The 26,743-nt window shown below is 52.2% G+C and overlaps 1 protein-coding gene across 6 annotated transcripts in view; it reads right to left on the reverse strand.

Annotated features, from left to right (window-relative positions):
• Positions 1-227: 227 nt before the first annotated feature.
• UXS1 (UDP-glucuronate decarboxylase 1) overlaps positions 228-26,743 on the reverse strand; it is a 73,142-nt gene continuing 46,626 nt past the window's right edge. For all 6 annotated transcript variants that reach the window (XM_057742415.1, XM_057742420.1, XM_057742414.1 and 3 more), the window contains 9 exons: positions 22,823-22,927; positions 20,199-20,258; positions 17,680-17,801; positions 9,986-10,105; positions 9,522-9,565; positions 6,024-6,084; positions 3,804-3,861; positions 2,017-2,120; positions 228-1,039 (listed from right to left, as the gene is read on the reverse strand). In XM_057742415.1, coding sequence (XP_057598398.1) covers positions 908-1,039; positions 2,017-2,120; positions 3,804-3,861; positions 6,024-6,084; positions 9,522-9,565; positions 9,986-10,105; positions 17,680-17,801; positions 20,199-20,258; positions 22,823-22,927 — 806 coding nt within the window. In that variant the 3' untranslated portion in view covers positions 228-907. The remainder of the gene's footprint in view (positions 1,040-2,016; positions 2,121-3,803; positions 3,862-6,023; positions 6,085-9,521; positions 9,566-9,985; positions 10,106-17,679; positions 17,802-20,198; positions 20,259-22,822; positions 22,928-26,743) is intronic.

The following is a 26,743-nucleotide window of genomic DNA, read 5'->3' on the forward strand; positions in this document are numbered from 1 at the left end:
TAACCCTGGGGTAAGACCTGAAAATATCTCCACACAGCAGTGAACACGGTTTGCACAGATCCAGCCACAGCAGCACAGACATGTTTCCAATATCCACTCATCAGGTTACATACTATACCAACCTGGATGTTTATAGAATTTTCTTTAAAATTAAATTCTCCAATACTTTTCTTAGCCATCCAATGATGTACCATGCAAAGCAGAAAGCCAACCTTTAAAACTAAAAGTGAGTTTCAATATTTTATTAAAATAGCATATTTAACCACTGTTAACCAAGAATGTGTTAACCCCCTCCCCCCCTTGCAGCACAACACAGTAGTGATTTCAAATATCCTGAATTGTGATAACCAACAGGAACATTTCAGTCAAGTTTGCAACTAAAAACTAGACCTTGGAAAAATTCTGAATTAGAAGAAACGTAAAGCTCTCAAACAGAATTATTTTATCTGTCCGAGAATTAATGCGGTATGTGACCCACCTGACAACACTGCTGGTCTGCTTTTTCTCCTCTATGCATAGTATAACGTCTCATTTGTAAGTACCCACTTTATAAATAAATCGGCATTTTTCACCCCATTTAATGTTCCTTTTCAGCTTCGCAAAGAAACCAGTAAATAAAACTGTCGACGACAGTCACGACAGGCTCTCACAGCAAGATAAAAAACTTTGAAAATATGCAGAGGTGCATCGATGCTATTTTACATAAAAAGACAGATTTAAAAAGTGCAAGGCAAATTCTGCAGTTTTTTTAGGGGAGTTTTTAGGCACATCCATTTCTTAAAGCAAGCTTCAGAATGAATTCCAGTTTGTTCTTCATGACACCTGTTTAAGTCTTTCTTTAAAAAAAAGAAAAATACATCCCATCAAGTGTGAAACAGGGCATCTCCCGTTCCAAAAGGCGAGGTTTTCAGTTATGGCGCGTCCGTCCTTTTTTGATTCTTGCGGGCTTTGGTTTGGGGATGTACTGATTATTCGCCTGGTACTCGAGTTCCTTCCGGAAGTAGTGAATTGCTTTGTTTAACCCTTCCTCCAGTGGGACCTGTTTAAAGAGAGAGTGAGAATGAGAGGCGACGCTGGGCCCCCTGAGGCTGCCTCCGTCTGCGCTGTGCGCCCCGACAGACTCCAGCTGAAGGAGCTCCAGCCCAGAGATCCACACTTCCTCCTACTGGTTGGATGTCTGTTCCAGTTTGAATCAGTCACAAAGCGCACCTTCAAAACAACACCCATGTGTGCCCTTCTCCCAGAAGAAGTCTCTGGAGGAAGATGTTTGGAAGCATCCGTATCCAATCCACATACCTGATTCTCTGGCTGACACTTACCCTCTGCACTGTCACCCCCAGGGACCTATGAGGGACCCATGACAACACCTGGGAAGCCTCATACTTTGGAGCTGTTTACAGCAAACAGGAAACAGAAATCGAATCAGCTGCCCATGTCCTCGCTGCAGACACGACCTCTGAACTGAGACCTGAAGACAGGAATGCAGCAGCCACGCCCAGCCAGGGGACTGTCAGCCTGGGGGACAGGCATCCCTGGCCTCGGGACGCCACACCAAGAGCCTGCCGGACTCTAAGAGCAACTGGGAGGCCCACCGTTTCCCTGCTTTGGCCTCTCACACTGCCACCCTGTTAGGCCTGTGTGGAGACTGGTGTGCACAAGCTTGCCTGGATCATGAGCACCACGGCTGACCCTGCACGTCTGTGACACCCTGGCCAAGTGGATGGACAGGCCGAGCAGGGCTACTTGAGCCAAGCCCACACTGCCACTGCTTCAGTGCTACTTTCCCTGGCGAAGCAAGCACGGTGAGACCTTTGAAGGCAGAACCCCCCAAGAGGCCAGGCCACTCACTGTAACAGAGGAGAAGGGACACAGGCTACGAGCCCTGTGTGGGCCTGGAGAGGACCCTGCTGGGGCCATCCCGCCCAGCAGTGCCCACGAGGAACAGACACGGCAGGGGGGCCTTCTCCACAGGGCAGCAGGACCCCCCCTACCCCCAGCACACACACTTTCACTTACCACGGGCTCCCACCCCAGCATCAGCTTTGCTTTCTTGATGTCTGGTTTCCTTTTCTGGGGGTCATCCTGGGCTTCGGAGAGAAACTGAATTTCACTGCCACTGCCTGAGTTGTTGAAAAGGACAAAAAGGTAAGAGAATCAGGACCCACTGGGATGTGACTCTGACATACATGGTAAAAGTTAAGTCCCACCAGTGCAGGGATACCGGTGCAGACGGAGGGGCGTGACTGTGCTGCTGGCCCTGTAGTGTTTGGTGAGGGCAGGACACCTGCCTCCACAGACCTGAGCCACCCCGAGGCGAAGGAGCAAGCAGGCCCCACGCAGACCACCACCCTCAGGCAACACGGCCACGTGCCCAGTGCGCGCAAGGGGGTCTGTGACCCTGATGAGCCACCCCCAGGCATTCAGGCCCTGCGGGAGCCCCTCCCCTGCAGTCAGGCCACCTTCAGCCTGTCTAACAAGCAGAGTGCAGGGGAGTGACTGGGGGCCAGTTTACAAGAGCCTGGCCACCTCTGCCCTGCAGGAGCTACCGTGAGCTGACACACAGGTATCCAGCCACCCTGCTGGACAGACCACATGCAGAAGGACAGAAGCCCGGCCGGTCCAGCTTCCTAGCTGGGCCCACACCCTGCCAGCCAACAGAACAAAGCCATCCCAGTGACCACTGGTCAGGCCTGCAGAGAGGGCCCCCAGCCCCAGTCACAAAATCTGGAGTGAATAAAATGGCTGCCATCTGAAGCCTGTGGTCTGGGTTGGTGTGGTACATGGCTGTGCACCCAGACTTTAGACCAACTTCTCAACTTCAACGTAAGCACGACCCCCTGAGGAGCTTGTCAAAATGCAGATTCTGATCCAGGAGACGTGGGCGTGTGAGTGCATTTCTAACAAGTGCCTGATGGTGACTGAAGACGCTGTAGCCACGGGCCTCACATGGGGTTCAGGGGCCCGGATCCCAGATGAGCTTCCCCACTTGGGAAGGGTGGACAGGCCCTAAGTGAAGACACCAGGGAAAGGATCTAAACAGAGGCTGCTGTGGTTTCCACCTCAGGAGCAACATCCCCTGTCCTCTCCAACTGTCCGGGCTGGTAGCTGACAGCTTGGTGGCAGGAAGGACACCCCCAGAGAATCCAGCTGGCTAAACATAGGATCTGGACCGGCCCATATCATGCTCCCTGGGTCTAGCCAACCCCACTCCAACCTGACTGTGTCTAGACTCCGATTTCGTGATCAACCCTGGGAGGCAGACACCCCCCCAGAGCCCCAGGAAACCTAACCCTGTGACCAAGGGCAGAGCCCGTGGACATCGGCAGCCCAGGGCCAGCTGAAAATGCACAAACGTCTCATGGCTTATGAGCATGCCCTCTCTGGGGCCAGAACTGCACATGGAACCTAGAGCTCGCCACCAAATTCCGTCAGAAGCACAGAGGCTGGTGTTGCTCTCCTGCTCCCTGAAATCCCGTGCTTGTCACAGCCGGCGTCTGGAACCGGACAGCGTTCACCTGTGCAGAACTGCCGACCACAATCACATCTCAAGCACCACAGACAAACATACCGTTTCCGCTGCACGCAGATCTGCTGTCAGTGGTGAACAAAGCCGGCCCCTTCCCTGCACCCCTTCATCCTTCCGCTACTTAGAATCACAAAAGAGGGACACTTTCCTGAACAAGTTCTGCTTTTCATCCAGTCCAATTAGTGTGTATTAATTAGACACTGTTCAGGCGAGGCATCATTAACCGACAGGGTAAGTGCGGCCGGTTACACACAGGAAAGGCCTTTGTCCTACTTACCAACGAGGTTTTTAATTAGCTGAGCGAATTCTAGGATCGTGTGTTCTTCCGGATTTCCCTGAGGAAGAAATGGCCTCTGGTTAGAAGTATAACTGCGACAGTGACGCCACCCCCACCCACATCGTCTGAGATGCTTGAGGGCTCACAGTCACCAGACGCCCGCCTGTGTAACGGGGCATCAGGGCGATGCGCCCGGCAGGGGCTGCACGGTGCCTCTCCTCGCCTTGTCCTCGGTCAGGGGCATCTACTGTGGACACAGGTCCCCTGGCCAGGTACAAAGGTACTATAACCGCAGTGTCGCTCTGCAGGAAAGTCTGCTTCTGCGAGCTTAGCTCTCTCAGGACGCTGTTTCCCGCTGGGGGTACTGTGTTCACCACCTCAGTGACAGGGCCCTGTAAGCTCGGACATGAATCCCAACAGAAATGGAGTGCGCTCACAGGTGTGGGCTCCGGGCAGCTGGCTGGAGAGACAGGATGTGGCTACAAGGTGAGCTCCCTTCTGGGGGGACTTTGAGGAAAATGATTTCCTCCGCCTCTTCCTCCCATCATACCTTCCAGCAGCCACGGCCCCCTCTCCTTCCCAATCCTGCTCATGCCGTCATGAGAGACCACCATGAAGTCTGGCAACTATGCGTCCTAAACACTCTTCATCCCTGATCTCCTAGTTTCATGTGAAGCTAGAAGGCAAGAGAGGCAGGAGGGACCGTGGCCCTAATTGTGAGCACCAAGGGCCCAGTGGCCCGGCGGCAACAAGGGAACTGGGGAGAGATGCCCGTCTTCCTTGGGGCTATTGGTGGACACACCCTCCAGACGAGACAAGTTTCTACACGAGATGGAGGCTCCCAGATGGTCCTGTGCAAAGGCCTCCCCGGGAGAGGAAAGAAGGACATGGTGCTAGAGCAGGGAGCAGCTGGCTGGGGGGGCCACAGATGAGATGCACATTTTAAAGGGATGACGTGAAAACACGGGGTGAGGACGGCACGGCCTCCCCAGGCGTCAGGGAGGTGAAGACTCAAGATAAACTGAGGCTCACAAGGCACGCCTTATGCTGTTTAACTGTCTGTTTCTTCAAAAGTGCATGAAAACAGCACTGGCTAGGTGCTCGCGGCCACCAGTACCCCATATCAGTCAAAGGTTCCGCGGGGAGTGACCTCTCCAGGGTCCGTCCTCTGCCACTGGCAGGAATTCTGCCAACCCTGGAGATGTGGACGCCCCAGAGCATCCTTAGGATTGCTGGTGACAAAGTATAAGGAAGTTAGGGCACGTCCACGCCTGTGAGCCTCAGCCTGGCATAGGGAGGGGAGGTGGCCGAGGAGACTAAAGTAGCAGGAGGGATGGGGAGGGGCTCCCTGATGAGCCAGGGGGCTCATGTCAGCTGCCACTGGCAGAAGCAGAACATCTTGAATGACAGGGTGTCCACGCTGGACACCTCACATTTTAAATGGGAATGAGACCATTCAGGAGACAGTGACCCAAAGGGTCAGTGGGTTCCAGCATGACCTGAAACCTGGCTGGAAGAGCTGCAGGGTCACCTCGCCCTTCAAGTCCTCGGGAAGCTGTCACATCACAGGGGCATCAGACCAGCTCTAGGGGCCCCCCAGGCGGAGAAGGCAGGCCAGTGGGAGGGCACACAGAGGACAAGGTTTTACCTCTAAAAGTAAGGAAAAGTGTTCCACGAGGAACTGGCCAAAGACAGACAGGACGAGCCGCTCTGCAGAGAAGCACGTCCTCCAGCCCTAAGGGTGAGTGAGGCTGGATGAGGGATGGGGTAAGGCCACCTTGCGATCCCTCCCTGGAGCATCTGGGCTGCAGGCAGTGAGGGAGGAAGCAGCACGAAGGGGGCTGGGCCACTCACAGACATGACGTGGGGAAACTGTCCTCACGCCTCCGTCTTCTACATCCCCGGAAAGCGAGCCTTATAAGACTGACTGCACATTCAGTGATGGAGAAGGGACACAAGAATGTTCCCCACCCGTGGCTGCGCGAATTCCTAGACCTGCCCTCCAGGTGGACGGAGTGGGGGCTGGTGTTTATCACGTGGCTCAGCCGTGTCTCGCAGACGTCTTACTTCTTCGTGGACGCCTGTTTTGCTCTATTCTGTGTTTCTTTCCTGTAGTATCGGGCAGCCAACGACCAAGCCCGTGCCCTAAGCGTGCTGATGGCGGCTGAGGCGAAGCAGGACCCTGCCTGCGGGGAGGCGCGGGCGGAGGGGCGGACTCACCAGGTTGACGGGGCTGCTGACGTTGCTGTTCATGAGCGCCACGAGTCCGTGCACCAGGTCGCTGGAAGAGAGGGGGGGCCGCTCAGGCGCCCGCCGATACCCGCAGCTGCCGAGCGTCAGACACGAGCCACCTCCCGGAAACCGAGACCCACCCCGGGAGACTGCACGTCAAAATAAAACTCTGTGCCTAAGAGGGAGCGGAGGATGCTCCAGTGTTCGAGGAGGAGGTGACGTGGGGTCTGGGCTCTGCCTTCTATGGGCAGGTGTAGGCAGACGGCTGAACAGGATGAAGCTAATGGATGGGCCGAGTTCCCTATGCTGTAGATTTCGGAAATCCTTCAGCGATTAAAAAATAAAAATAAAGTAGGCACGCACCCAAGAAAGATGGCGTTTATGCAAGTTTCCGAGGAAGGTCCATGTTTAACGTGAACCCAGGTAGTTGGCCCATGTGGAAAAGCAGATGGTTTTTTAAAAAATAAGGCCCCCTGCAATGAAAGAACTCCAGTATGTAAGCCCCATACAGGCAAGTCACAGATAAAGCCAGACAACTGAGTGCTGAAACCAGCTCCCTGGACCTCTGGCTCCCCACCTCCCCCCAGGACCCAGAGGGGACGTTGGGGGCATCTGGATGTTGCCGAGGGGTCATGAGCGAGTGGGCCGTGGGTGACAGAAAGGAGGCAAACTTCCGCTAGCCAAGGTCATGTTATTTTCAGAAGCGTTAAAGGGTGGTTCTGTCAAAAAAAACGTGACTTCGTAGAAATGACACCTCACTGCTACATGAGCCCTTTGCTAAGTCACTTTCACCAGCTGTGTGTCTCACAAGGCTGTGAGGGTTCTGCTCTGGGGATACAAATACAGCAGCTTGGAATGCTCTCCCTCCTCCTCCTCCTCCATCGTAACCAGCAAGGAGCAGGTTACAGGGCTAAACTTCTGAAAGAAAACCTCAAGTTTCTTTCCTTTTCACTGAAAAAAAAAAAAAACTTGGCGGTGGGGTGGGGTATTTAGCAAACAAATGATTTTCTGGGTTTTTGCTTACAACCAATGGGTGTTTTATAGGAACACATCTAAAGTCCTTTCTGTTCTCACAGATCAAGCACAGATGCAAAGTACTGCTGACTTTAAACGATTCTTCACTTCTAGAAACGGGCAAAAAGTCACTGCATCACTATGATGGTAACGACCACATCCCAACCCATCCTCTGATGGCACACGGCTCTGCATATTTGGAAAAGATATTAAAAGCTGCCATTCAGTCACATCCACAAGTGTTTTCAACACTGAAATGGGGGGGGGGGGTCCATATTAAGCTAGAAGGTGACAGACTTTAAGTGATAATCCTGGTGGGGTGGGGGGCATCTTTTATGCAAGAAACTGGCAACTTTTAAGGTCAAAATTGCACAGATCACACCCACTTAACCTGAAGCTCTTTAAAAGTGTCATTTTGACAAAGTGACTTTTTAAGACAACACAGCATGCCTCTGTGATGGGGGTGGGGACGTAACCTGCCCACGAGAGCACCAGGCACAGTCATGCCGGGTGTCAGCGCACGTGCCACCCAGAGACCGCAACGGTCATCAGAGAACGGTGCAACGCTGCTGCAGGGCAACCATGGATTTTGGAAACAGGTAATTTAGTTCAGTAACTCAAGGTCCAGACATTGTGCATTTTTAACTGTGAAGTAAAAGAGTTTCGGTTTCTATAAAATAACTTACCAGCACTGGGCTATTTTAAATAAGCTAACTCTCTTGCCTGAGCCTTGAATGACAGCAAGTGGAAGCTGGGAAATCTCCTTCCCCAAGTTTGGTGAAGTCAGGGAGCCTCAGCATCTCAGATTCCACTAACTCGAGGCGTGAGACCAGCAGAAGGGATGGCCTCACCAAGAGAGGGTTTGCCCAAAGGGTCCCCAACAATGCTTCCAGTGACACCACTGAGGTCCCTTCCAGGCTGTACGCTGGCGTCTGGGTCAGTGACGGGGCGTGTGGACCACAGAGGCTGGCCAGCGAGGCAGGGTCCTGTCCTGTCCAGGATGTAACACAGCCTGTACGCTACTTGACGCTTAAAAGACTTTAATCCCCGGCAAAAAAAAACCACCTCAGAGGCTGTTTTAAATGAAGTTTGTATCTGATGCCTTTGAAATAATGAGAAGAATGGATTGTAACTGATGCCCCTTTTACTGCACAGTCTCTCGAATAGTCCACGAGGTGATACAGCTGGAGGAGTCTGGGGCCTTGACGAGGCTGCTGGAGAAGATCAATGTGACTAAGACATCAAGACCCCCCACCTCAAGAAAGTGTGCAACGAAGGGGGGCTGTGCTGGTGAGGGTGGGCACTATGGAGATGGATGACTATGAGAAGATGGTACCCGCTGCGCACAGAGCACCAGCTCCACACCAACACAGGCCGCGATCACTTCCTTGGGGCACACGACTCCCGGTTAAGTGAGAACAGGCCTGCTAGTTCCTGGCTAAACCCCTTCTTAGAATATTTAGGCAGCAAAGTGGGCCAGTGACATGATGGTCCCAGGCTTTTGCCCTTCTGGGCAAGATATTAACTGATGGGGAGAAAAAAAACCACTGTTCATTATATACATTTACTCACAGCTTTCTTTTGGACTAAATATGAAAGTTCACAAACACTTGCAGGAAAAAAAACTACAGTGGTTGCGTTTAATTTTTTTTCTTTTTCTTTTAAACCAGACAAAAGTCAGTGTGGTTGCTCAGGCCGAGGTGTGGTGGGGGTCCCCTAGACCTGCCACCACATCACTCAACAGCATCCCTGGGCTGGCCACAAGGCACCAGGAACAGCATTTTCTGATGGACAGGCATTCCAGGGTATTTGTACTGAAAAGTGCAAGTATATAGTACCAAAACACACAACTAGATTTCCCAATGATTCAGGACATTACAAAGCTATGCAGAATTCACCATCCTAGACACGTGGGGAAATATTTTGGTAGATGTAACTGCTCCTATAATATACCTCTGCTCTCAGAACCCAAACTGCACTTTAAAACTTGCCACCAACTGAACTGGCTGACAAAAAACTAGATTTAGAAGGGTTACCAAGAAAAGGGTAAATACTACCATGTGAGACTGTTCAACAAAGTTCTTAAAAATATTTTTATCTGCATTTAGTTTCAGCACAAAATTCGACACCATTAGGCCACCTGACCTTCTTAATGAGGGCAACCTCGTCCGCCCCAGGAAGCCATGTTTAAAGCCTCTGATTTCAGCATCTGCAGGTGTGCTGGATGCCTGAGGCTATCACCTCCCTGGCCTGGAGGCTCAGGGTGACCCTCGGGCCGGCAGGTTTGCCGACAAAACACTAGGTGGCAGCAGGAGACCTGCACAATGACCTCTTCTCGCAGAGAACCCGGGGGCGCCAAGGGAGGAGCAGAACTGTCAACCCGGCTGCTTCACTGGAATAAAGATAACATAAGAAGCAAGTGACCCAGACAGGAGTGTAGGGCCCTCGTCTGCCCGGGGTGGGAGGTCTTACCTGACATACTGGAAGGCCCTCGTCTGTGACCCGGATCCGTACACCTGCGGGGAGACCACAGTGAGGGTTCCGAAACCGCGGATGGGACAGGGGCCTTCAACCCTCAGGGGTGCAGCCTGACCTCAGCCCTGATGCCCCCAGGCCCCTCTGTACCAAGCCCTACGCCAGGCCGGGAGCCTCATCCGGGGCACCCCGAGGGGCCCTGTGTACACAGATGCCCTAGGCAGGCACAGCCACGGACCAAGAGCATGTCCAGAGAGGCCTTTGCAGGCAGATGCTGAGCCCGAGGCACCAGCGGTCCATGGTCACAGCTCCTGTCCATTCCCTCCATGTGCTGTCCCTCCCTCCCTCTCTCCCTCTGGGGGCAGCGGGACTTCAGGGCCAGCTCTCCCAGATCAGACGCGCTCACCCCATGCCTCCCGGGACAGCATCCCTGAGCTTGCCCGCTGGCCACCCGCACTCACCGTGAGCGGCTCCCCCTGCAGTGCCTGCAGGATGAAGTTGCTGACCACCCGGCCGTCGTTCATGTGCATCCGGGGCCCGAAAGTGTTGAAGATCCTGGCTACGCGCACCTCCACGCCCTCCTGCAACAGAGAAGAGGGTGAGCCCCGCAGACACCTCTGCTCTTCCTTCCAGACGCAGGTGCTTTTCCGTCCTGATGGGATGCTGTGTTCCCTGTAATCAAATCTGGAGGTTCCAGACTTACGCCAGACTCACAGGAGCCTGGATCCCACCGCCAGAAGGCCCCAGCATGAAGATGCTGTAGAAACCCCGAGAGACAGTTAAACAGCGCAAGGGGAGGGGCTTCCCTGGCGGTCCAGTGGTTAAGGCTTCATGCTTCCGATGCAGGGGTGCAGGCTTGATCCCTGGTCGGGGAAATAAGATCCCACATGCTACATGGCGTGCGTGGCCAGAAAAAAAAAAAAAGAAAAAGAAAAAAGAAACTTACCAAAAGAGTGCAAGGGGAAAATGATGGGTATACATTTTTTCCCCCAGTAAATATCTATTTTCTTAACTAGAACCATGCATCTTTCATAATCTTTCACATAATATTTTGTGTAAATTTATCAGTCAACAGAGATTTAAATGTCAGTGTTGAAGCTGATTTGAAGAAAAATAAGAGAGCACTTTGTCCTGGGAAAGGAGGGGCACGTGACTGTCTCGAAAGGGCTACCTTGTACCTACATCCCCAATCTGTTCTGCTGAAAAACTCATCTGTTTAGTGAAAAACCAAAGACAATCTGGCACCTGATAGAAGCTATAGCTAAACAGCCTGGGAAGATACAAACATACCCTGTTAACAAACGGGTGTTACAGACCTTTGCTTTCTTCTGCTTGTACTTTTAATGTTTCTATTTTTATAATAATAAATATCTATTCATTTTCAAACATGTAATCAGGAAAGTATATTTTTTTAAACCCCAAAAGCCTTCTGCAAACTACCTTGTTTAATAATTTTACAGACTGCTTTTTCATAGATAAAAAGTTAAATGTTTCTATCACACACTCTGAATCAGTGGACATTTACAGCAAGCCATCATCCATCAGACAGCAGATGTGTGTTCTGGGCATCGGAGGGCAGGTGGGGTGGGGTGTGAGCCCCGGGGCTTAGCAGTCAGGCTGCACTGTCCGTCTCTCCGGCTCAGGGAAAGAGGGAGAGGGCGGGGCTGGTGTAAAAGTCAGCCTTCAGCCCGGTGGCGACAACTTAGCTGCTAATGGCGTCCTATTAGTCAGCACAGTTCTTTTCTGACTCTACTTATCAGAGCCGATACAGGCTGGGAACCTGATGGACCTGTAGCGAGTGGGGCTTACTTAGCATAGAATTTCTCCACCTGTAAGTACAGTGAGTGAACGTCCATGGGCTGCAGCCCCGCTAGTCTCCCAGTGGCTGGAGCCCACAGCAGCCTCATCTACGTCTCTGTGTGCTGACGTGGGATGGTTGGGAAGCTTGGATCCAGGACACAGTTCACTTTCAGAAACCAGAGCTGCTACATCTCTGCTAACTGCCCCCAGCAGTACACCGTCAAGCTTTCCCAACAGGTTATTCAGACTCCTAGGACTAAGATATGAGCTAGGGCCTTCCCTGGTGGTCAAGTCATAAAGAATCCGCCTTCCAATGCAGGGGACGCGGGTTCGATCCCTGGTTGGGGAACTAAGATCCCACATGCCGCGGGGCAACTAAGCCCGTGCGCCACAACTACTAAGCCCACGCGCCCTGGAGCCTGCACACTGCAACTAGAGACAGAAAACCCGCACACCACAAGAGAGAAGGCTGCACACCCCAATGAAGACCCCACGGGCTGCAACCAAGACCCGACGCAGCCAAAAAAAATGAAAAGAAAATGAAAATTGAAAAAAAAATACATTAAAAAAAGATATGAGCTATAATTCCATGTCTAGGAATAAATCAACCCTTTTCTCTACTGAACTAACCAGGGAATATTTCAAAAATGGGGGTGGGGGGGGACGGGGGAGAGGAGTAGAGGAGGAGCAGAGATGTTGCTCTCAACAGAGAACAACTCAAAATTATCCACTTAAATTCAATTGTTAGGATGAGAAAATCAGAAGCGGATGAAGATGGCTTTATTCCAAGAAGAGAGGAAAACCCCAGCAATGCGCAACGGTCAGATCACATGCTGACAGCGTGCTCAGGGGGCTGTGCTTTGCTCCCCCGACCCTCCCTCTTCCAGGAATGACATTCCAGGGCCTGGACTCGTCAGACATGAACTGCAGCACAGAGGGACCCGCTTGTGGTGACTTTCCCACCTGGGTCCAGGACCTCAGGGGACAGGTGGGCAGCTCCTCCGAATCGTCAGGTGCGGCCAAGACAGCCACATGCTTCCCAGGAGCCCTGCTCTCAAGCCCGTTCACACCAGGCTCAGCTCCACAATGAGCCCAACCTCAAATGGGATAAACAAACTGAGGCCACTCAACTGATACCATCCCTCCCTCCTGGGCATGGTGTCTCTTGGAGTTTGCAGTGTCAGGACCCAGAGGCCACCCCGTGCAGCCCTGACACTTGTCTCCTGGGGCCCACACAGGAGGGTGCACAGCCGCAGGCATGATGTGGCTCTTGTGGAAGTGGCCTGGTGGGGAAAGTACAATCTCCTCCCCATCTCAGGCAAAGGCCAGCATCCTCCCCACCAGGTATGACATCCCCTCCTCTGAAGGCCCAGTGAGCAAACACAGACTCCATCCCACACCCAGTGCATTTCCGGGGATAGAGTCCTGCCAACACCAGGCTGGATGCCCAGGGCAGTGGAGACATAGGACAAGGCCCAGAGCCCAAGGCAGCGCACACAGCCGCGTGGCCCATGCATCGCCTATACCTGGGGTCTGCAGCCAATGACCCTACTGCAGTCAACCCGCCCTCAGCCCCAGGAGGGGGGTCAGTTCTCTCCCTCACCTATAGTAGCCAGGAGGGGTGAGGGGCTGGGCAGACAACCTGGACTGATTCAGGTGGTCCAGTGAAGGGACAGGGATTCCTCCCTCCCCAAATGGGTCCCGAGGGAAGAAATGTTACCGGCAGGGGTTAAACGGGGTCTCCCTGTAAAGCACTCTTTTAAAATGTGGTCAATCCCTGGAGAGCGGCCTCGAGCCACTGATACCCACGATTATGTCACTGTTTTCAGTGTGGGGGCGGGGGCCAGGGGTGCTGACCAGCAGCTGACCTCCCGCCTCTGCTATGCCACGCCTGCCCTGAAGGGGGCATCTAGGACACGCTCACCTGCAGGGAGCAGGACACAGAGACAGTGGGAGACCCCCAGGGACGGCAGGCCCCCAGCAGCAGGACATGCCATCCCTAAGACAAGAGGGTCATGCGTCCCGAAGGCTGCACCACTCGATTCCCCCCAGCCTCTCATAAAAGCACCTTTGTGGGGTATGCTCCCAGCCTGGGGATGAGACCCAGGCCGTTACAGAAGGCAGAGCTCAGCTGCTGAGCAAGATTCCCGAAGGTGCAGGAAAGTTCCAGTTCACCCCAGGTGGTGGCAGAGGCAGGTCACATGGGACTGGGGACAACGGGGCGTGTCTGCCTGGCAATCACCCTCAACAGTCTGCCGGACCCTTAACAGTCAGGCCAAAGTGGTCACTGCGTGGCCAGGGGCGAGTGGACACCACAAACAGGCCTGCTCTGGGGAGTCCAGGCCATGGTCTCAGCCCCGCAGGGTGAATCCTACTTATAGGACCTTTGACTTCTTTAGCTGCTTGCTGAATACTGTTTTGTCAACTAAGATGTATAAAAGGCACACCCAGGATTTAATTTTCTTTAAGTATCCTGATGCCAAAAAATAAAACAAAACCATACCTTCCAGGCCCCCGGACTAGATGGTTTCTGAGTTTCCGTACTTCCTGCTCTGCGGTCCGTGGTTTTATGAATGGTGGCCTGTTTCACAGACCCAGCCCTGTGGGTGGGCCAGGACCCCGGAGAGTCAGACTCACGTGGGGCTGTGAGTTCAAAAGCACACAAGTGCTGCCCACAGCCCCTGGACAAGTCCACACATTTACAAAACCACCACGTCCAAGGGCATGCACGGACAAGCCCTATGTAACTTCTCTGACAAGTTCAAAGTACTCCTTAAAGATGCAATGCTCTTTGATCCCAACTCCCAGCGCAATCCACCCCCGGAAGAAAACTCAAGGGAGCTTCTCTTTATGTAAGAAATGTGCTCTGAGATGTACCTGCGATAGATTTTTCTGGGAAATCAAATTCTATTTTGAATACATTAGGATATTTCATTCATTACAACAAACCCAGAAGAGAATCCTTTAAAATCTTCTATAAAATGTGTATTCATCCCTCAATTTATCTTGTTTATATTCTCAATCCTTACATATCAGGTTTCTTCAGGGAAAGATACATCCATATACCATACGCAGTCTTTTCAATAAAAATATGATTTATACTTAAGAGGGGACATGTCTTTATAAAAAAATAAGAATTCAAATTATTAGAATAATTAGCTAACAGTGCCAAAAGCATACTATTTTACCTGGTTCATCATTTTTTCTGGCCATTATTTTTTCATTTGTCGCTAGATAGCATAAACCGTAACAGCTGAAGTTCTGAAGCAAGAGAGTTGGAGTAACAAAAGTTAGTCACTTTGCTGTTTTAACTCCCCAAACAATCTGATCTACTCTAGGCTAGGCTGTGCCCGGAGGAGCCAACCCTGACCCCCTGACCGGGCTGTGCCCAGAAGGGCCAACCCTGACCCCTGACCGGGCTGTGCCCCGAGGGGCCAACCCTGACCCCCTGACCGGGCTGTGCCCAGAAGGGCCAACCCTGACCCCTGGACCGGGCTGTGCCCCGAGGGGCCAACCCTGACCCCTTGACCGGGCTGTGCCCACAGGGGCCAGCCCAGTGTGAGAGAAGGGGCTCTGACTCACCCACACTGACAGCGAATATAAAACCCCAAGTAAAAGAATTGTCCTATCTGCTCCTTATGTCTACCTGTGGATGGGACCAGGGGTAATAAGTTTTCCTCCTTCCTGTGCATCTGTATTTTCTTACTTTCCACCCTGGCTGAGCATCCTGCCGTAGGAAAACCCCAACAGCTCTCAACTGCGTGGTGTCTACTCCTGTGGACAGAGAGGAAAGACGTCCGGGTTCCCCTGCACCCCCTCAGCACGATTCAGACAGATGAGGGAGAGCGAACACGGGCACCAGTTTCAGGGCAGTGGGGGAGCCGGGGGGGTTCATAGTCTTGGGCCCACGGCTCTCCCTATAAGGGGACACAGTGTCCATAACATGAATAAGGGCACAGGAGGTTTGAAGCTCATGCTGGGCACCCTCCAAGGCTGCTCAGGACCCGGGCAAGGCCATGGGTCATCTGGGCAAGGCCACGGGTCGTCCGCCCAGGCACCCGGTCCCACTGTCCTGCATCAGCCAGTTTGCCTTGCAGCCACCGGAACCAGATAGGACCCTGCCAGCCACAGGGCCAGAGGCACGGTCACTCCCACACCTAAGGGCCAGCCAGCAGGAGCGGGCAAGGGACTGTGGGAGAGCAGTGACCCACACCTGCCTCTAAGCCCACAGGGGCAGGACTTCTGTGGTGCATTTCCAGACACCCCAGACAGCACTGCTCACCTGGGCAGATGGGGGTCCTGGGGCAGGTGTGCTGAGCAGAACCCACAGGTTGCTCAGTGCTGCTGGCCTAGACCCCAGCTTCACAAAAGGTGCTGAGCCTGTGTCCACTGGCAGCTCTCGGACCTGACCCCGTGATGGGGAACAGTCCATGCACGGTCCCCGGTGAGAAGCCCACTGTCACCCTGACCACCACGTGACTTTTGCACACAGGCGACATCTGCTAGGGCCCCTGGTGGGAAGCCCAGGCAGGTGGCCACAAGCAGCAGAGACGTCGTGCCGTGGGCGACAGCCTCCTGACGGCCACCGCCAGCTGGCCGCACACAGGGCTCCTAGTGGATACGTTACAGGGAGCGCCACATATGCCTGACTCTCCCGAGGCCTGTGGGGGCAAAAACGCAAACGCTGACAGTTCCCAGATTTGGAGGGCACGGCGATTCTGAGCTCACAGGCTGGACGGCGCCTACGGATCACAGGTCAGCACAGGTGCAGTGGAACCCACATCATGGGCCCTGGCCGGGCGTGGACCACGGGTCCCGACATACGGTTAGCGCTCAATAAATGCTGGCTATGCTGTTACTAAAACCATAATTATCGTGAGCTCCTACTGTAAGGTAATACATATACTTACAACATTAAGTTACATTTAATAAAAACTAAAAGTTTAATAAAATGTCCTATTTGCTCGCCAGCTTTACCTGCATAAAAACTAAGAAATACTCCCATAGACTGAACGCAAAAGAAAACAGCCAAGAACCCTATGAGTCATCAAACATCACACGGTTAAAACGCAATTACATCCCCTTAAGCACTTGAGTTAGTTTTCTTAGGCACCAACATACACAGAGACTGTTCTGCATACCTGGGAGACCATCTTAAACTTTTGGGTCACGATATTCTGGGCTCAAAAATGATATAGGTATGTCTTTTCTAAAACTGGTTAAAATAAATGGCTAATATAAGCCAACTGCCCAAAGCAGCTTAGAAAGCAATTAGTTCTGCTCCTGGCCAAGAAATAAGCAGAAAAACCCAAATACCTACATCAGCACGAGATTATTTTGTGGGTCATCAAAACTGGTATTTCATTAAAAATATAAGGAAAAAAGTCTCTGCCAACTCCTCTCCAAAAAACAAGGCGCTCAGGGATCCCCAGCCCAGCCATGAGCTCCCAGCACTGAGCACCCCAGGCAGGGCCCTTCCTTCGCACAAAGCCCATGGCCAGCTAATCTCCAAGCTGGCCGGCAGGAGGGACCCTCAGCCTGAGAAGGCTGTTACCAGGACGGATGCCTGCTCATCTCCGAGTCCCAGAGTGTGGCCACCACCTGTCTATCACAGCAGCCTGGCCTGGAGCCACCCCTGTCCATGGTTATTTACCTACACGTCCCTCCAATAAAGGGCAAGTCTGTGAGGGTCCCAGAGCTGGTCAAGCACAATGCACAGCCTGGCTGGGCCCCGTCTGGATGTCTGATTGGCTCCCGCACAGCCGTCAGGCGGGCAGGACAGGGCCCTGTGACTGATGGGTAGACAGCGGGGAGCCAGGTGGGAACCGAGACCCGCGCTCTCGGCTGTAGGCTCTTCCTGCCCCAGTGTGGAGGTGAGCAAATCTTAACATGGAAAGATCTGTGGGGAGGCCCCAGCACGGCCATAACTAAGGAAGCAGGGAATCGGGGTAAGTATAAATAACAATCCCTGGTGAGGCCCATGTTTAAGCAAAAATGAATTCATTCTTATACCCGTTAAGTAACAAAGAAAAGTAAAAAAGAAAAGTAAAAAAGAAGTCCACTGATTTGGAGGCTTTGCGAAAACAGAGGCACTTATTAACTGCTGGTGAGTGATCAGACGTCAAGCTGACCCAGCCACGCGAGAGTATTCCAATCCTAAGACTTCATCCCTAGACATCATTTTATAAAAAAGGAGACACATGGGGAAAGCTGCTGACGGCACGGTTAATTTATGACAGTGGGGAAGCAGGGAAACACCCACCCCTGGGCTGGGCCAATCATGGCGCTTTGTTCCAGTACAGCGCTGGTCTACACCACCGTGTCTACACTGCCAGCCCCAGAGCGGGTTGGATACCTGCTTCATGTAGGCATAGCACATGGTCTCGGCGACACGCTTGCCTTCGTCGTAGCAGGCTCGGGGTCCTATGGGATTCACGTGGCCCCAGTAATCCTCGGTTTGAGGGTGGACTTCAGGGTCTGCCGGGGAACAATGAGGAAGTGCTTTCAGAATCTCCCTTTGTTCAAGTTCATACATTTTACGAACAGTGAATACTGATGATGCAAAAGGGAGCTTGGGAAAGACCAAGGTGAATGTCTCACCTGGAGAGACACCTATCAGAGGGACACCTTCAGCACCCCTCGATCCACCTCTAGCCCAGCATGACACGCTGTTCTGACTGCTCGTATTAAACGGTGACAGCATTTTACAGGAAAAAAATTAACTAAAAGAGCAAAGTCTCTCAATTTTAGGTCTCCTCCATCCTGTAAACTGTCATACAAAGTAAATTAAATATCTATGAGGAGAGACATAGGGTCCAATTTCACATTTATAAAATATAGGACTATAGTAAAGCATGTATCGATATTTATTGAAAAGATTTTAAGAGCCTCTCCCTGGAACAGAACGGCTTTCAACTGTGCCACCACCGGAACCACCTGAGAAGCTCAGTGACACACCTGGTTGGCCCTGGTCCTCCAAGGACAAGCGTCCAAAGCAAAGGGCTCTTTCCCCAGCACACGCTGTGTATTTTTCCAACGCCTGTTTTTCTGCTGTGTGAATCAATCACGTGTACAAGAGGAGCAGACTATTTAAAGAAACCTAGTCACAAATTCTTTTCTAACACAAGAGCATTTTTGGAATCTGTATTAATACCTGATTTATCTGGTACAGCAGGAATTTTATACCACTATGCTACAAAATGCATAAATCTTTGCCAAGAAACCTGGATAAGGTTCAGAAGCCCCACGTTACAGTTCCTTTTTGCTTACCTCGGAGCTGAAGGTCGTGGGCATGACAGGACGGGACCCCACGTGCCCGAGCCACCCCTCCCCCCGGCAGGAGGCTGGCACCCAGACCTCTGCAGCTGCCGCTGTGCTTAAAGTTCCCCGAGGAGAAAAGCTCAGAGGCAAACAGCCCCCAAGAGAAGAAAACCAGTGGCAGGACTTCACACAGATGTGCTGATGACGTGAGACCTCTTCAGGGATGTCTGCCAAGGGCTGGGCAAGCTGGACTCCTAGAGAGAGGCCCTGAATGCTGCAAAGGACCAGAAAGAGAAGGTGGACACAGCCACTGCCTCTTGACTGGTACCGTCTGGGCTGAAATGTCTGAGGTTTACGACACACAAAATCGCTTTGCTATGACAGAAGTGAGGGTGGGGAGGCACAGCTTGTCTGGACTTCGTATCCCCCGTTCAGCATCAGGGAGGCTGGGAGACCAGGCACGGAACCCAAAGAAGGTGAGTGCCTGCAGACCCGGGCTGGGGAGCTCCTTGAGTCACCCCAACGTCACTCATGAGCCCTGAAGACCCTGAACTGCTCTCAGAGACGAGATGCTAAGTGAGGGGAGGGGGAACGTGGGAGAGACGTCAGGGGCCTGGACGGGTGCCACCAGCGCCCTGACACGGTGACAAGGACACAGCCCCGACGGCATCAGCACTGCTGCTTCTGGGACACCCGCCCAGTGCCACTCGGGGACCCACCTGGCCTCTGCAGAATCTGGAAGTGGGAAGCATGGAGACAGGGACATAAGGTCCCCCCGACTGCCCCATTCCTAGAGCCGTGGGGGGAGCAGGTTGGGGGGGGTGCTCTGCCTTCCCACAGGGGCAGCAAAGAGCAGAACCACGTCATGAGAATTGCTGCTTCTATGATTTTTTTTTCATTCAATTCCCTTATTTTTCTCAAAAAAGGCCTCTCTCCATACGTTGCCCTTTCACTTCCTGTCCGTGACAGTAACGCAAGGAGAAAATCGCATCCCATTAGTGTCTGGCTTCTGCTGCTTCAACTAAGCAGTTCTCCAGAGCCCTGCGCCCGGCCGGCGGGGCCGAGCAGGAACCCCCGTGAGTGGAGAGGTGGTCCTCAGGCCATTCCGGACACTCACTTCCTCAAGGCCTGAGGAGGGCAAAGCAGGCGCCTGGGTCTTCCGGCTCCACCTACTTAAGACTCTTCCAGAAACTATCCTCCTACAGGCGAGGCGATCAGCACACATCTCCCCACCGAGCAGGGTCTAAAGCCGACCCTGAGCTCTGGGGCGGGGGTGGGGGCGGGGTGTGGTTCCTGTTCTCACTGGAGCAAACGCTCAGGCTAAACTGGCAAAGTCCCCAAGGATCTGACTTCTGAGGCATTTTTGGAGCTAAGACACTTCTGTGGATTCGTAAGTGGTGGGTGCTCGTTGGCAAAGTGACATGACACAGTCCTCAGGGGGTCCTTCAGCAGGAGAAAAAGGCTCCACCCCAGAGGGGGGAGCCCCTGGGCTGCCATCCGCTGGAGAGGAAGAGCCAGCCAGGCCTTTTTGGAAACAGAGTGTAGACTCACTGGTCCCTTCTCCACCTGAGACAGGATGCAACCATCCCTGGGGCCAGAGCGACACTCACTCACCTCCATACACCTCCGAGGTGGAGGCCAGGAGCAGACGGGCCCCAACTCGCTTTGCCAGCCCTGTAGAGAGAAACACACACGACAGGACACCATCAACTGGGGAACAAGGAAAACACATGTGCACACGCTCATTTTTGTAGCCAATTTAAGCAATTTTTTAGTATTAACTGTATCTGATCCTTGATGCGTCTTCAATTACCCACTCTTATTGCATCTACTTTGGAACCAAAATTAAAATAGTAAGGAAAACACACATTAACCCCCAGAAGCAAGTATTTAGCTGGACACCTGTCACTGTAATCAGGGCCAAATGCAAAGTATGGGGGTTTATTATAAGTCATGACTTAAGAAATTTCATAAAGATCCCTTCCCCCAAACATACCACCCAGTATTTCATCAGGTAACTCCCCCTGACCCCCGTGGGCAGAAGGCAAGGCCCTTAGCCCCCACTGGCGGCCACAATGGTTGGTCTCCTACTCCCACTCTCCACACGCCCCCGGCACCTCCGACTGCCCCCGAGCCCGTCTCCTGGTCCAGACACCTCTGCCCCACCCCATTCCTCCTTTGAGGTCCAGCTTCCAGGCATCTTCTCCAAAGCAACTGGCCACATCCTCGTCCTGCTCTGAACCCTTCCTGCGTTTTACCCCTGCATGAAGGATGGACTAGAGCATCATCCCCTGTGGTGCTCAGATATCTCCTCCAGATGCTCGCACAGTCCTAACACAGCTGGCTCTGCCCCTGAGAAACCCACTACCTACACTCAACCTCCTGCCTCCCAAACACCCCCCCCCCCCCCCATGGAGGTCTCTGTGTGCAGACGCCATGGGATGAAGGCCCGGCTGTGCCCCATGCCCAGCACTGCTCAGGGCAGAGGAACAACTCGGGCTGTCAGGTGCGTGGGAGGGAAGGGCACGGGCTGCATGCCAGCTTCAGGCATCCCGGGGTGGGGAGTGGTGGGTAGGTGAGACAGAAGGGTCCCAGCATGAGGGGGCCAGGTGTGAGTGTGTAGGAGCCTCTGGGGGGGGGCCCTGAGGATGCACAGCAAGAACAGAGAACAGCGCTGGTCAAGGTGCAGATGCCACGATGCACTTGAGGAAGACAATGGCAAAAGGGATGTAGCTGAAGTGGAATCTACGGGCCAACAGCACCGCAGGCCCAGCTCCCTCCTTCTTCACCAAGAAGCAGCTGTGCTCAGGACTGGGAGTGGGGGACACCACAGAATGTGGTGAGGGGCCCCCAGGCTCAGAGCACCCCCTGCCCCAAGTGCAGAAGGGCTAGCGATGCTGCTCTAGGCTCAGAAAACAAAGTCCCACTGGGTCTCCTTCCAGCCTGGCCCTTGTCCCCTGGCAGCCTTTGCCCCTGTCACCCCTAGAAGACCCTTTCCCGCTCCTTCATGTCTTCCAGACAGACTGCCCTCACCGGAGGTTCCAGCCCCAGCCTGAGACTCCCTCCCGGAGCGCTAACGGCATTTCAGGGCACCTGCTTTTAGAACCTCTCCAACCCCCATGGTCACCAAGGCCCTGAGTGTAACCCTCATCCGAGTCCCCGCAGCGGACAGGATGGAACATCACCTAAAAAGGTGGGAGGAAGGTTGTCTTTCTAAACATTGTGCGTGTGGTGGTTGTTCCTCCGCTGTGTCTAGCTCTGCGTGGAGAGGGGGGCGGGGGCAGGGGCTTGCGGTGCCAAGAATGGGGCATGTCTGCCACGCACACCTGTGAGCAGAAGCAGGGCTCTCCTGCCTCTGGTGGCCGGCGCAGGGCCATATCAAAGGGGAGACCCACACCCTCTGGATTAGAGGAATCACCCTTCACTTCCTGCACAGCCCGCTCCCCGGAAGGCTTTAGTCTAAGAGACCAAACACCCATCCCTGCTGCCCTTTCAGGCCTGTCTCCCAGTTTTGCTTAAATGAAAATGCAGTGCTGTTTCCCAAACCCATTTACCAAACCTGCTGTAAATGTGCTATAATTAAATCCACTTTTTACTTGACATTTAAAGAAGTGGTTCCTCTTCTCCACTTTGCACCTAATCAAAATGCTTGGTTTTTTTAAACCCGTGGGAACGGAAGCGTGCCGGATTTCAACCACCCACATGCACACGGCCCACACTCTGGGTGTCAGGCCGGCTGTCTGGATTCACACGCGCGGCCTCCTGGGGTGGTGCTCACCCTCTCATCTTTCACTTCCGGGGTGAGTCCTGCGGTCAGTCCACAGCCAGGAGCTCAGTTTCCACAACCGCACGAGGGTGGCTCTCCCATCCTCCCAGGGCACCCCCAAACCCTGTGAGCTCAGTCCACCCACCCCATCTCGGATCAGAGCCGCTGGCGCCCCTAGCAGCCCTGAGGCACATGTGCCACGAGTCTGGGAAAGTGCGGGGGGGGGGGGGGGGGGGGGCAGCCTCTCGGAGGCCAGGCCAGGGGATGTCACTGAGGCAACACAGAGCTTCCCACAGAGACCGTCCCCCCCATGACAAGTTCTGACGGCAAATCAAGTCACACCGAGAGCAAGGATAGGGATGGGCGGGGACGGGGCTAAAGACCAAGATCAAACTTGAGCAGAACCGTCAGTGACTGACACCTGGACCAAAACACCCCGACAGCGGCTGTAAAATAAGGGGGGTCGACTCACCCAGCATGTTGAGCGTCCCAATGGTGTTGGTCTTCAGGGTCTTGATAGGGTTGTACATGTAGTTGGGGGGCGAGGCTGGAGAGGCCAGGTGGTAGATCTGGTCCACTGTGCATGTGGAGGGGGAGCAAAACCATGCCTGTTACTTCCACGGAAAACAGTGAAAAACCCTGAACTCCTAAGAATCAGACCATGTAATAAAGCTATTCATGTATCATCCACTGAAATTCTAATTAGCATGTTTCATTCTTCTTAGAAACTAGTTTACATGTGCAGTTGGAAGAACTTTAAACAAAAATAGGAAGTCTCATTCATCTGGAACAAAAACGTGCTGGGCCCCTCACGTAGCCTGTTCTCCTCTAATTAGAACCCGGCTGATTAGCGAGCTGATTGCTTTCTGAGAAGATCTGTCCCAGATAAAGCATTCCGATCAGAAGGCGGACTGATTTTTTTCAGACACAGAGTTAAGCATGAATATTAAAATAAACAATATTTTAAATTTATAAAACAAATCTGACAAGAAGGGCACAAAAGTGTGGGAGAAGAGAGCCTTTTGCTCTGTTTTTATTAATCCTGCATACAAACACCACCCAGAGGTGACAGTCAGAGGGTGGTTTTTAAATGGCAAAACGTCTGGATCCCTCACGACTCCCGTGGTGCACAGGTAACTGCTTTAATGTCACCACCCACGACCCTCACTCCACAGGTCAGGTGACACCTGCCCCACAGCAGAGGCTGCGGGGCCATGTCCCCTGGGGGCAGCGGTGACCCCAGCACAAATGGGGAGCCGCTCCGCAGACACACCATCTGTGATGCCACCCACTGCACCACAAAGAAAACCACCACCACTGAGGCCAGCCGGGGGACAGAGTCCGAGACACCACGGCCAATGGGACCCTCCCTCCCAAAGGGTTTGGCCCCCACACGAGTGCCTGCAGGGACCCTGCCCCCCACCCTCCTCCCAGCCAGGACCACTGCTGAGCTTTGATGTCAGGTCACCTCAGAGGGCAGGTTGCAGAGATGATGGGTGAAACAGGCAAACATGAAAGAAGTCCCCACGAAGAATTCTGGAGTATTACTTTCTCAGACAGCAGCCCCCTACTAAACACTACCCAACCTCCCTGCCCACACCACACTCCCTGTCCCCCTGAAAGTCTTCTGTCACCCGTGGGACAGCATGGGCATCACTGCAGTGCCGACCCGGGGCTGTTTCCTGACACATCCACCCAGGGTGAGGCACAGATGACGCTTTCTCATCCTCAGACCAGGAGAGGCCAGTGCTCTAGCTGGGGGCTTGGTCTCCACCCAACTCACCCCAACGATCACGATCTTTCAAGCCCAAGGGTGCCTGGGGGACTGAGGACACAGGAGCCACCAGGACCTGGGAGGGAAGCCAGATGGTTCCGCGCAGACAGCATCTGTGGGAAGGCGTTCCAGGTGCAGACAGGAATAACCTGGAATAACCTGGTAACTATGGTTTCTCCTACACCAGGGCTGTACACCAAGGGAGGCAAGAACAACGTGCGCAAGGCTGCAGGTCCCGTCTTCTGGGTGTTTATTTACGTGGCTTCTTGCTTTGCTAAGACCTTTCCAGCAAACTTCTGAAGGGATTTTTTTTAAAGTCTTCTTATTTTAAAAACAATACTCTGCAACATCACCTCTATCAAAATCTCAACATTCTGGACTTCCCTAGTGGCACAGTGGTTAAGAATCCACCTGCCAATGCAGGGGACATGGGTTTGATCCCTGGTCCAGGAAGATCCCACATGCCACACAGCAAATAAGCCCATGTACCGCAACTACTGAGCCCATGCACCACAGTAACTGAAACCCACACGCTCTAGAACCCGAGTGCTACAACTACTGAGTCTGCATGCTGCAACTACTGAAGCCCATGCCCCTAGAGCCTGGGCTCCGCAACAAGAGAAGCCACTGTAATGAGAAGCCCAAATACCACAACAAAGACTGGCACCCGCTCACCACAACTAGAGAAAGCCCACGCACAGCAACAAAGACCCAGTGCAGCCAAAAAAATAAATTTAAAAAACAAAAAACAGAATCTCAAGGGAGTCCAAATAGCCAAAACAATTTTGAAAAAGAACAAAGTCGATAAGACTCACAGTTCCTGATTTCAAAACATATTACAAAGCTACAGTAACAAAATAGTATGTTACTGGCATAAAGACATAGAGACCAATGGAACAGAACACACAGCCCACAAACAAACCTTTCTGTGTATGATCACACAATCTCTGACAAGAGTGCCACACCACGCAATGGAGAAAGGACAGTCTCTTTTTACAAATGGTGTTGGGAAAACTGGATATCCACATGCAAAAGAATGAGACTGGACCCTTATCTCACCACACACAAAAATCAACTCAAAATGGACTAAGAATCTAAGCATAAGACTTAAAGTAATAAAACTCCTAGAAGAAAACATAGGGGGAAAGCTGCATGACACTGAATTTGGCAAAGATTTCTTGAATCTGATGCCAAAAGCAAAGGCCAACAAAAGCAAAAACAGACAAACGAGACTACATCAAACTTAATTTTTCTGCCAAGATCAAAGGACACAATCAACAAGTAAAAAGGCAACCTACAGAATGGGAGAAAATACACAGAACTCCTACAAAAGAACAAAAAATAAATAACCAAATTAAGAAATGGCAAAGCACTGAATGTACAGCTCTCCAAAGATGATACACAAATGGCCAATAAGAGTATGAAAAAATGTTCAATGTCACTTATCAGAAACATGCAAATCAAAACCACAGTGGGTATTACATCAGGATGGCTACTTCCAAAAAACAAACAAAATGGAAATAGAAAATAACAAATGTCGTTGTCAAGGATGTGGAGAAACTGGAAGCCTTGCGCACTGCTGGTGGAATGTAAAGACCGCAGCCACTATGGGAAACAGTGTGACATTTCCTCAAAGTATTAAACATGGAATTAACATATAAGACATTTCACTTCTGGATATACAGCCAAAGGAATTAAAAAGCGGAGTCTCAAAGACACATGTGCCCACCCATGTTCACAACAGCATCACTCACAACAGCCAAGAGGTGGAAGCCCCCAGGTGTCCACGGACAGATGGACCAATAAACAAAATGAGGTAAATCCAAACAGTGGAATATTATTCAGTCTTAAAGTGGAAGAAAATTCTGACACATGCTATATAAGACAGGTGAACTTTAAGGACATGACTCCAAGTGAAATAAGCCAGTCACAAAAAGACAAATGCTCTGTGATTCTGTACCCGAGGTCCCTAGAGCAGTCAGATTCACAAAGTATCAACAGTCTGCCAGGGGCTAGGGGAGGGGCTTATTGTTCTACGGATACAGAGTTTCGGTTTTGCAAGATGAGAAAGTTCTGGAGATCTGTTTCAACAATATACCTAACACTGCTGTTAGTACCCTTAAACATGGTTAAGATGGTGTTTAAAAAAAAAAAAAAAAAAAAAAAGAGGCTTAGGAGCAGTGAAAGCAAATGAAAAAAGGAGGATCAGTGCAGAGGCAGAACTTGTACCAAAGCGGAGGTGGAAATGTGTGGTTCTGGTTTGTGCATTCGTGTCCCTCCCTTTCTCCACCCCACCCCCAGCCTGCATAGTAGAGACTTCTCATCCATCCTTGCTCTGCAATCAGAGCCCCCCAGGGAAGCTTCTGAATGAAAGGTGCCTGGACCCTGGCATCCTGCTGCAGACACTCCAGGCGGGGAAACACTGGACCTGTACTTACATATATACGTTCATGTACTTTGAAAAACTACATTTGAAAACTACTAGGTTGATTTAAAAATGGAACCCACACTATTTGAAGAATAATCTTTATTCAAGAAACTAAAAAAACACAAACCCCTTTTTTTTTTTTAAGCTCTTTATTGGAGTATAATTGCTTTACACTCTTGTACCAGCGTTTG

This window comes from Hippopotamus amphibius, chromosome 7, assembly GCF_030028045.1.
Source record: "Hippopotamus amphibius kiboko isolate mHipAmp2 chromosome 7, mHipAmp2.hap2, whole genome shotgun sequence".
Taxonomy (NCBI): Eukaryota; Metazoa; Chordata; class Mammalia; order Artiodactyla; family Hippopotamidae; genus Hippopotamus; species Hippopotamus amphibius.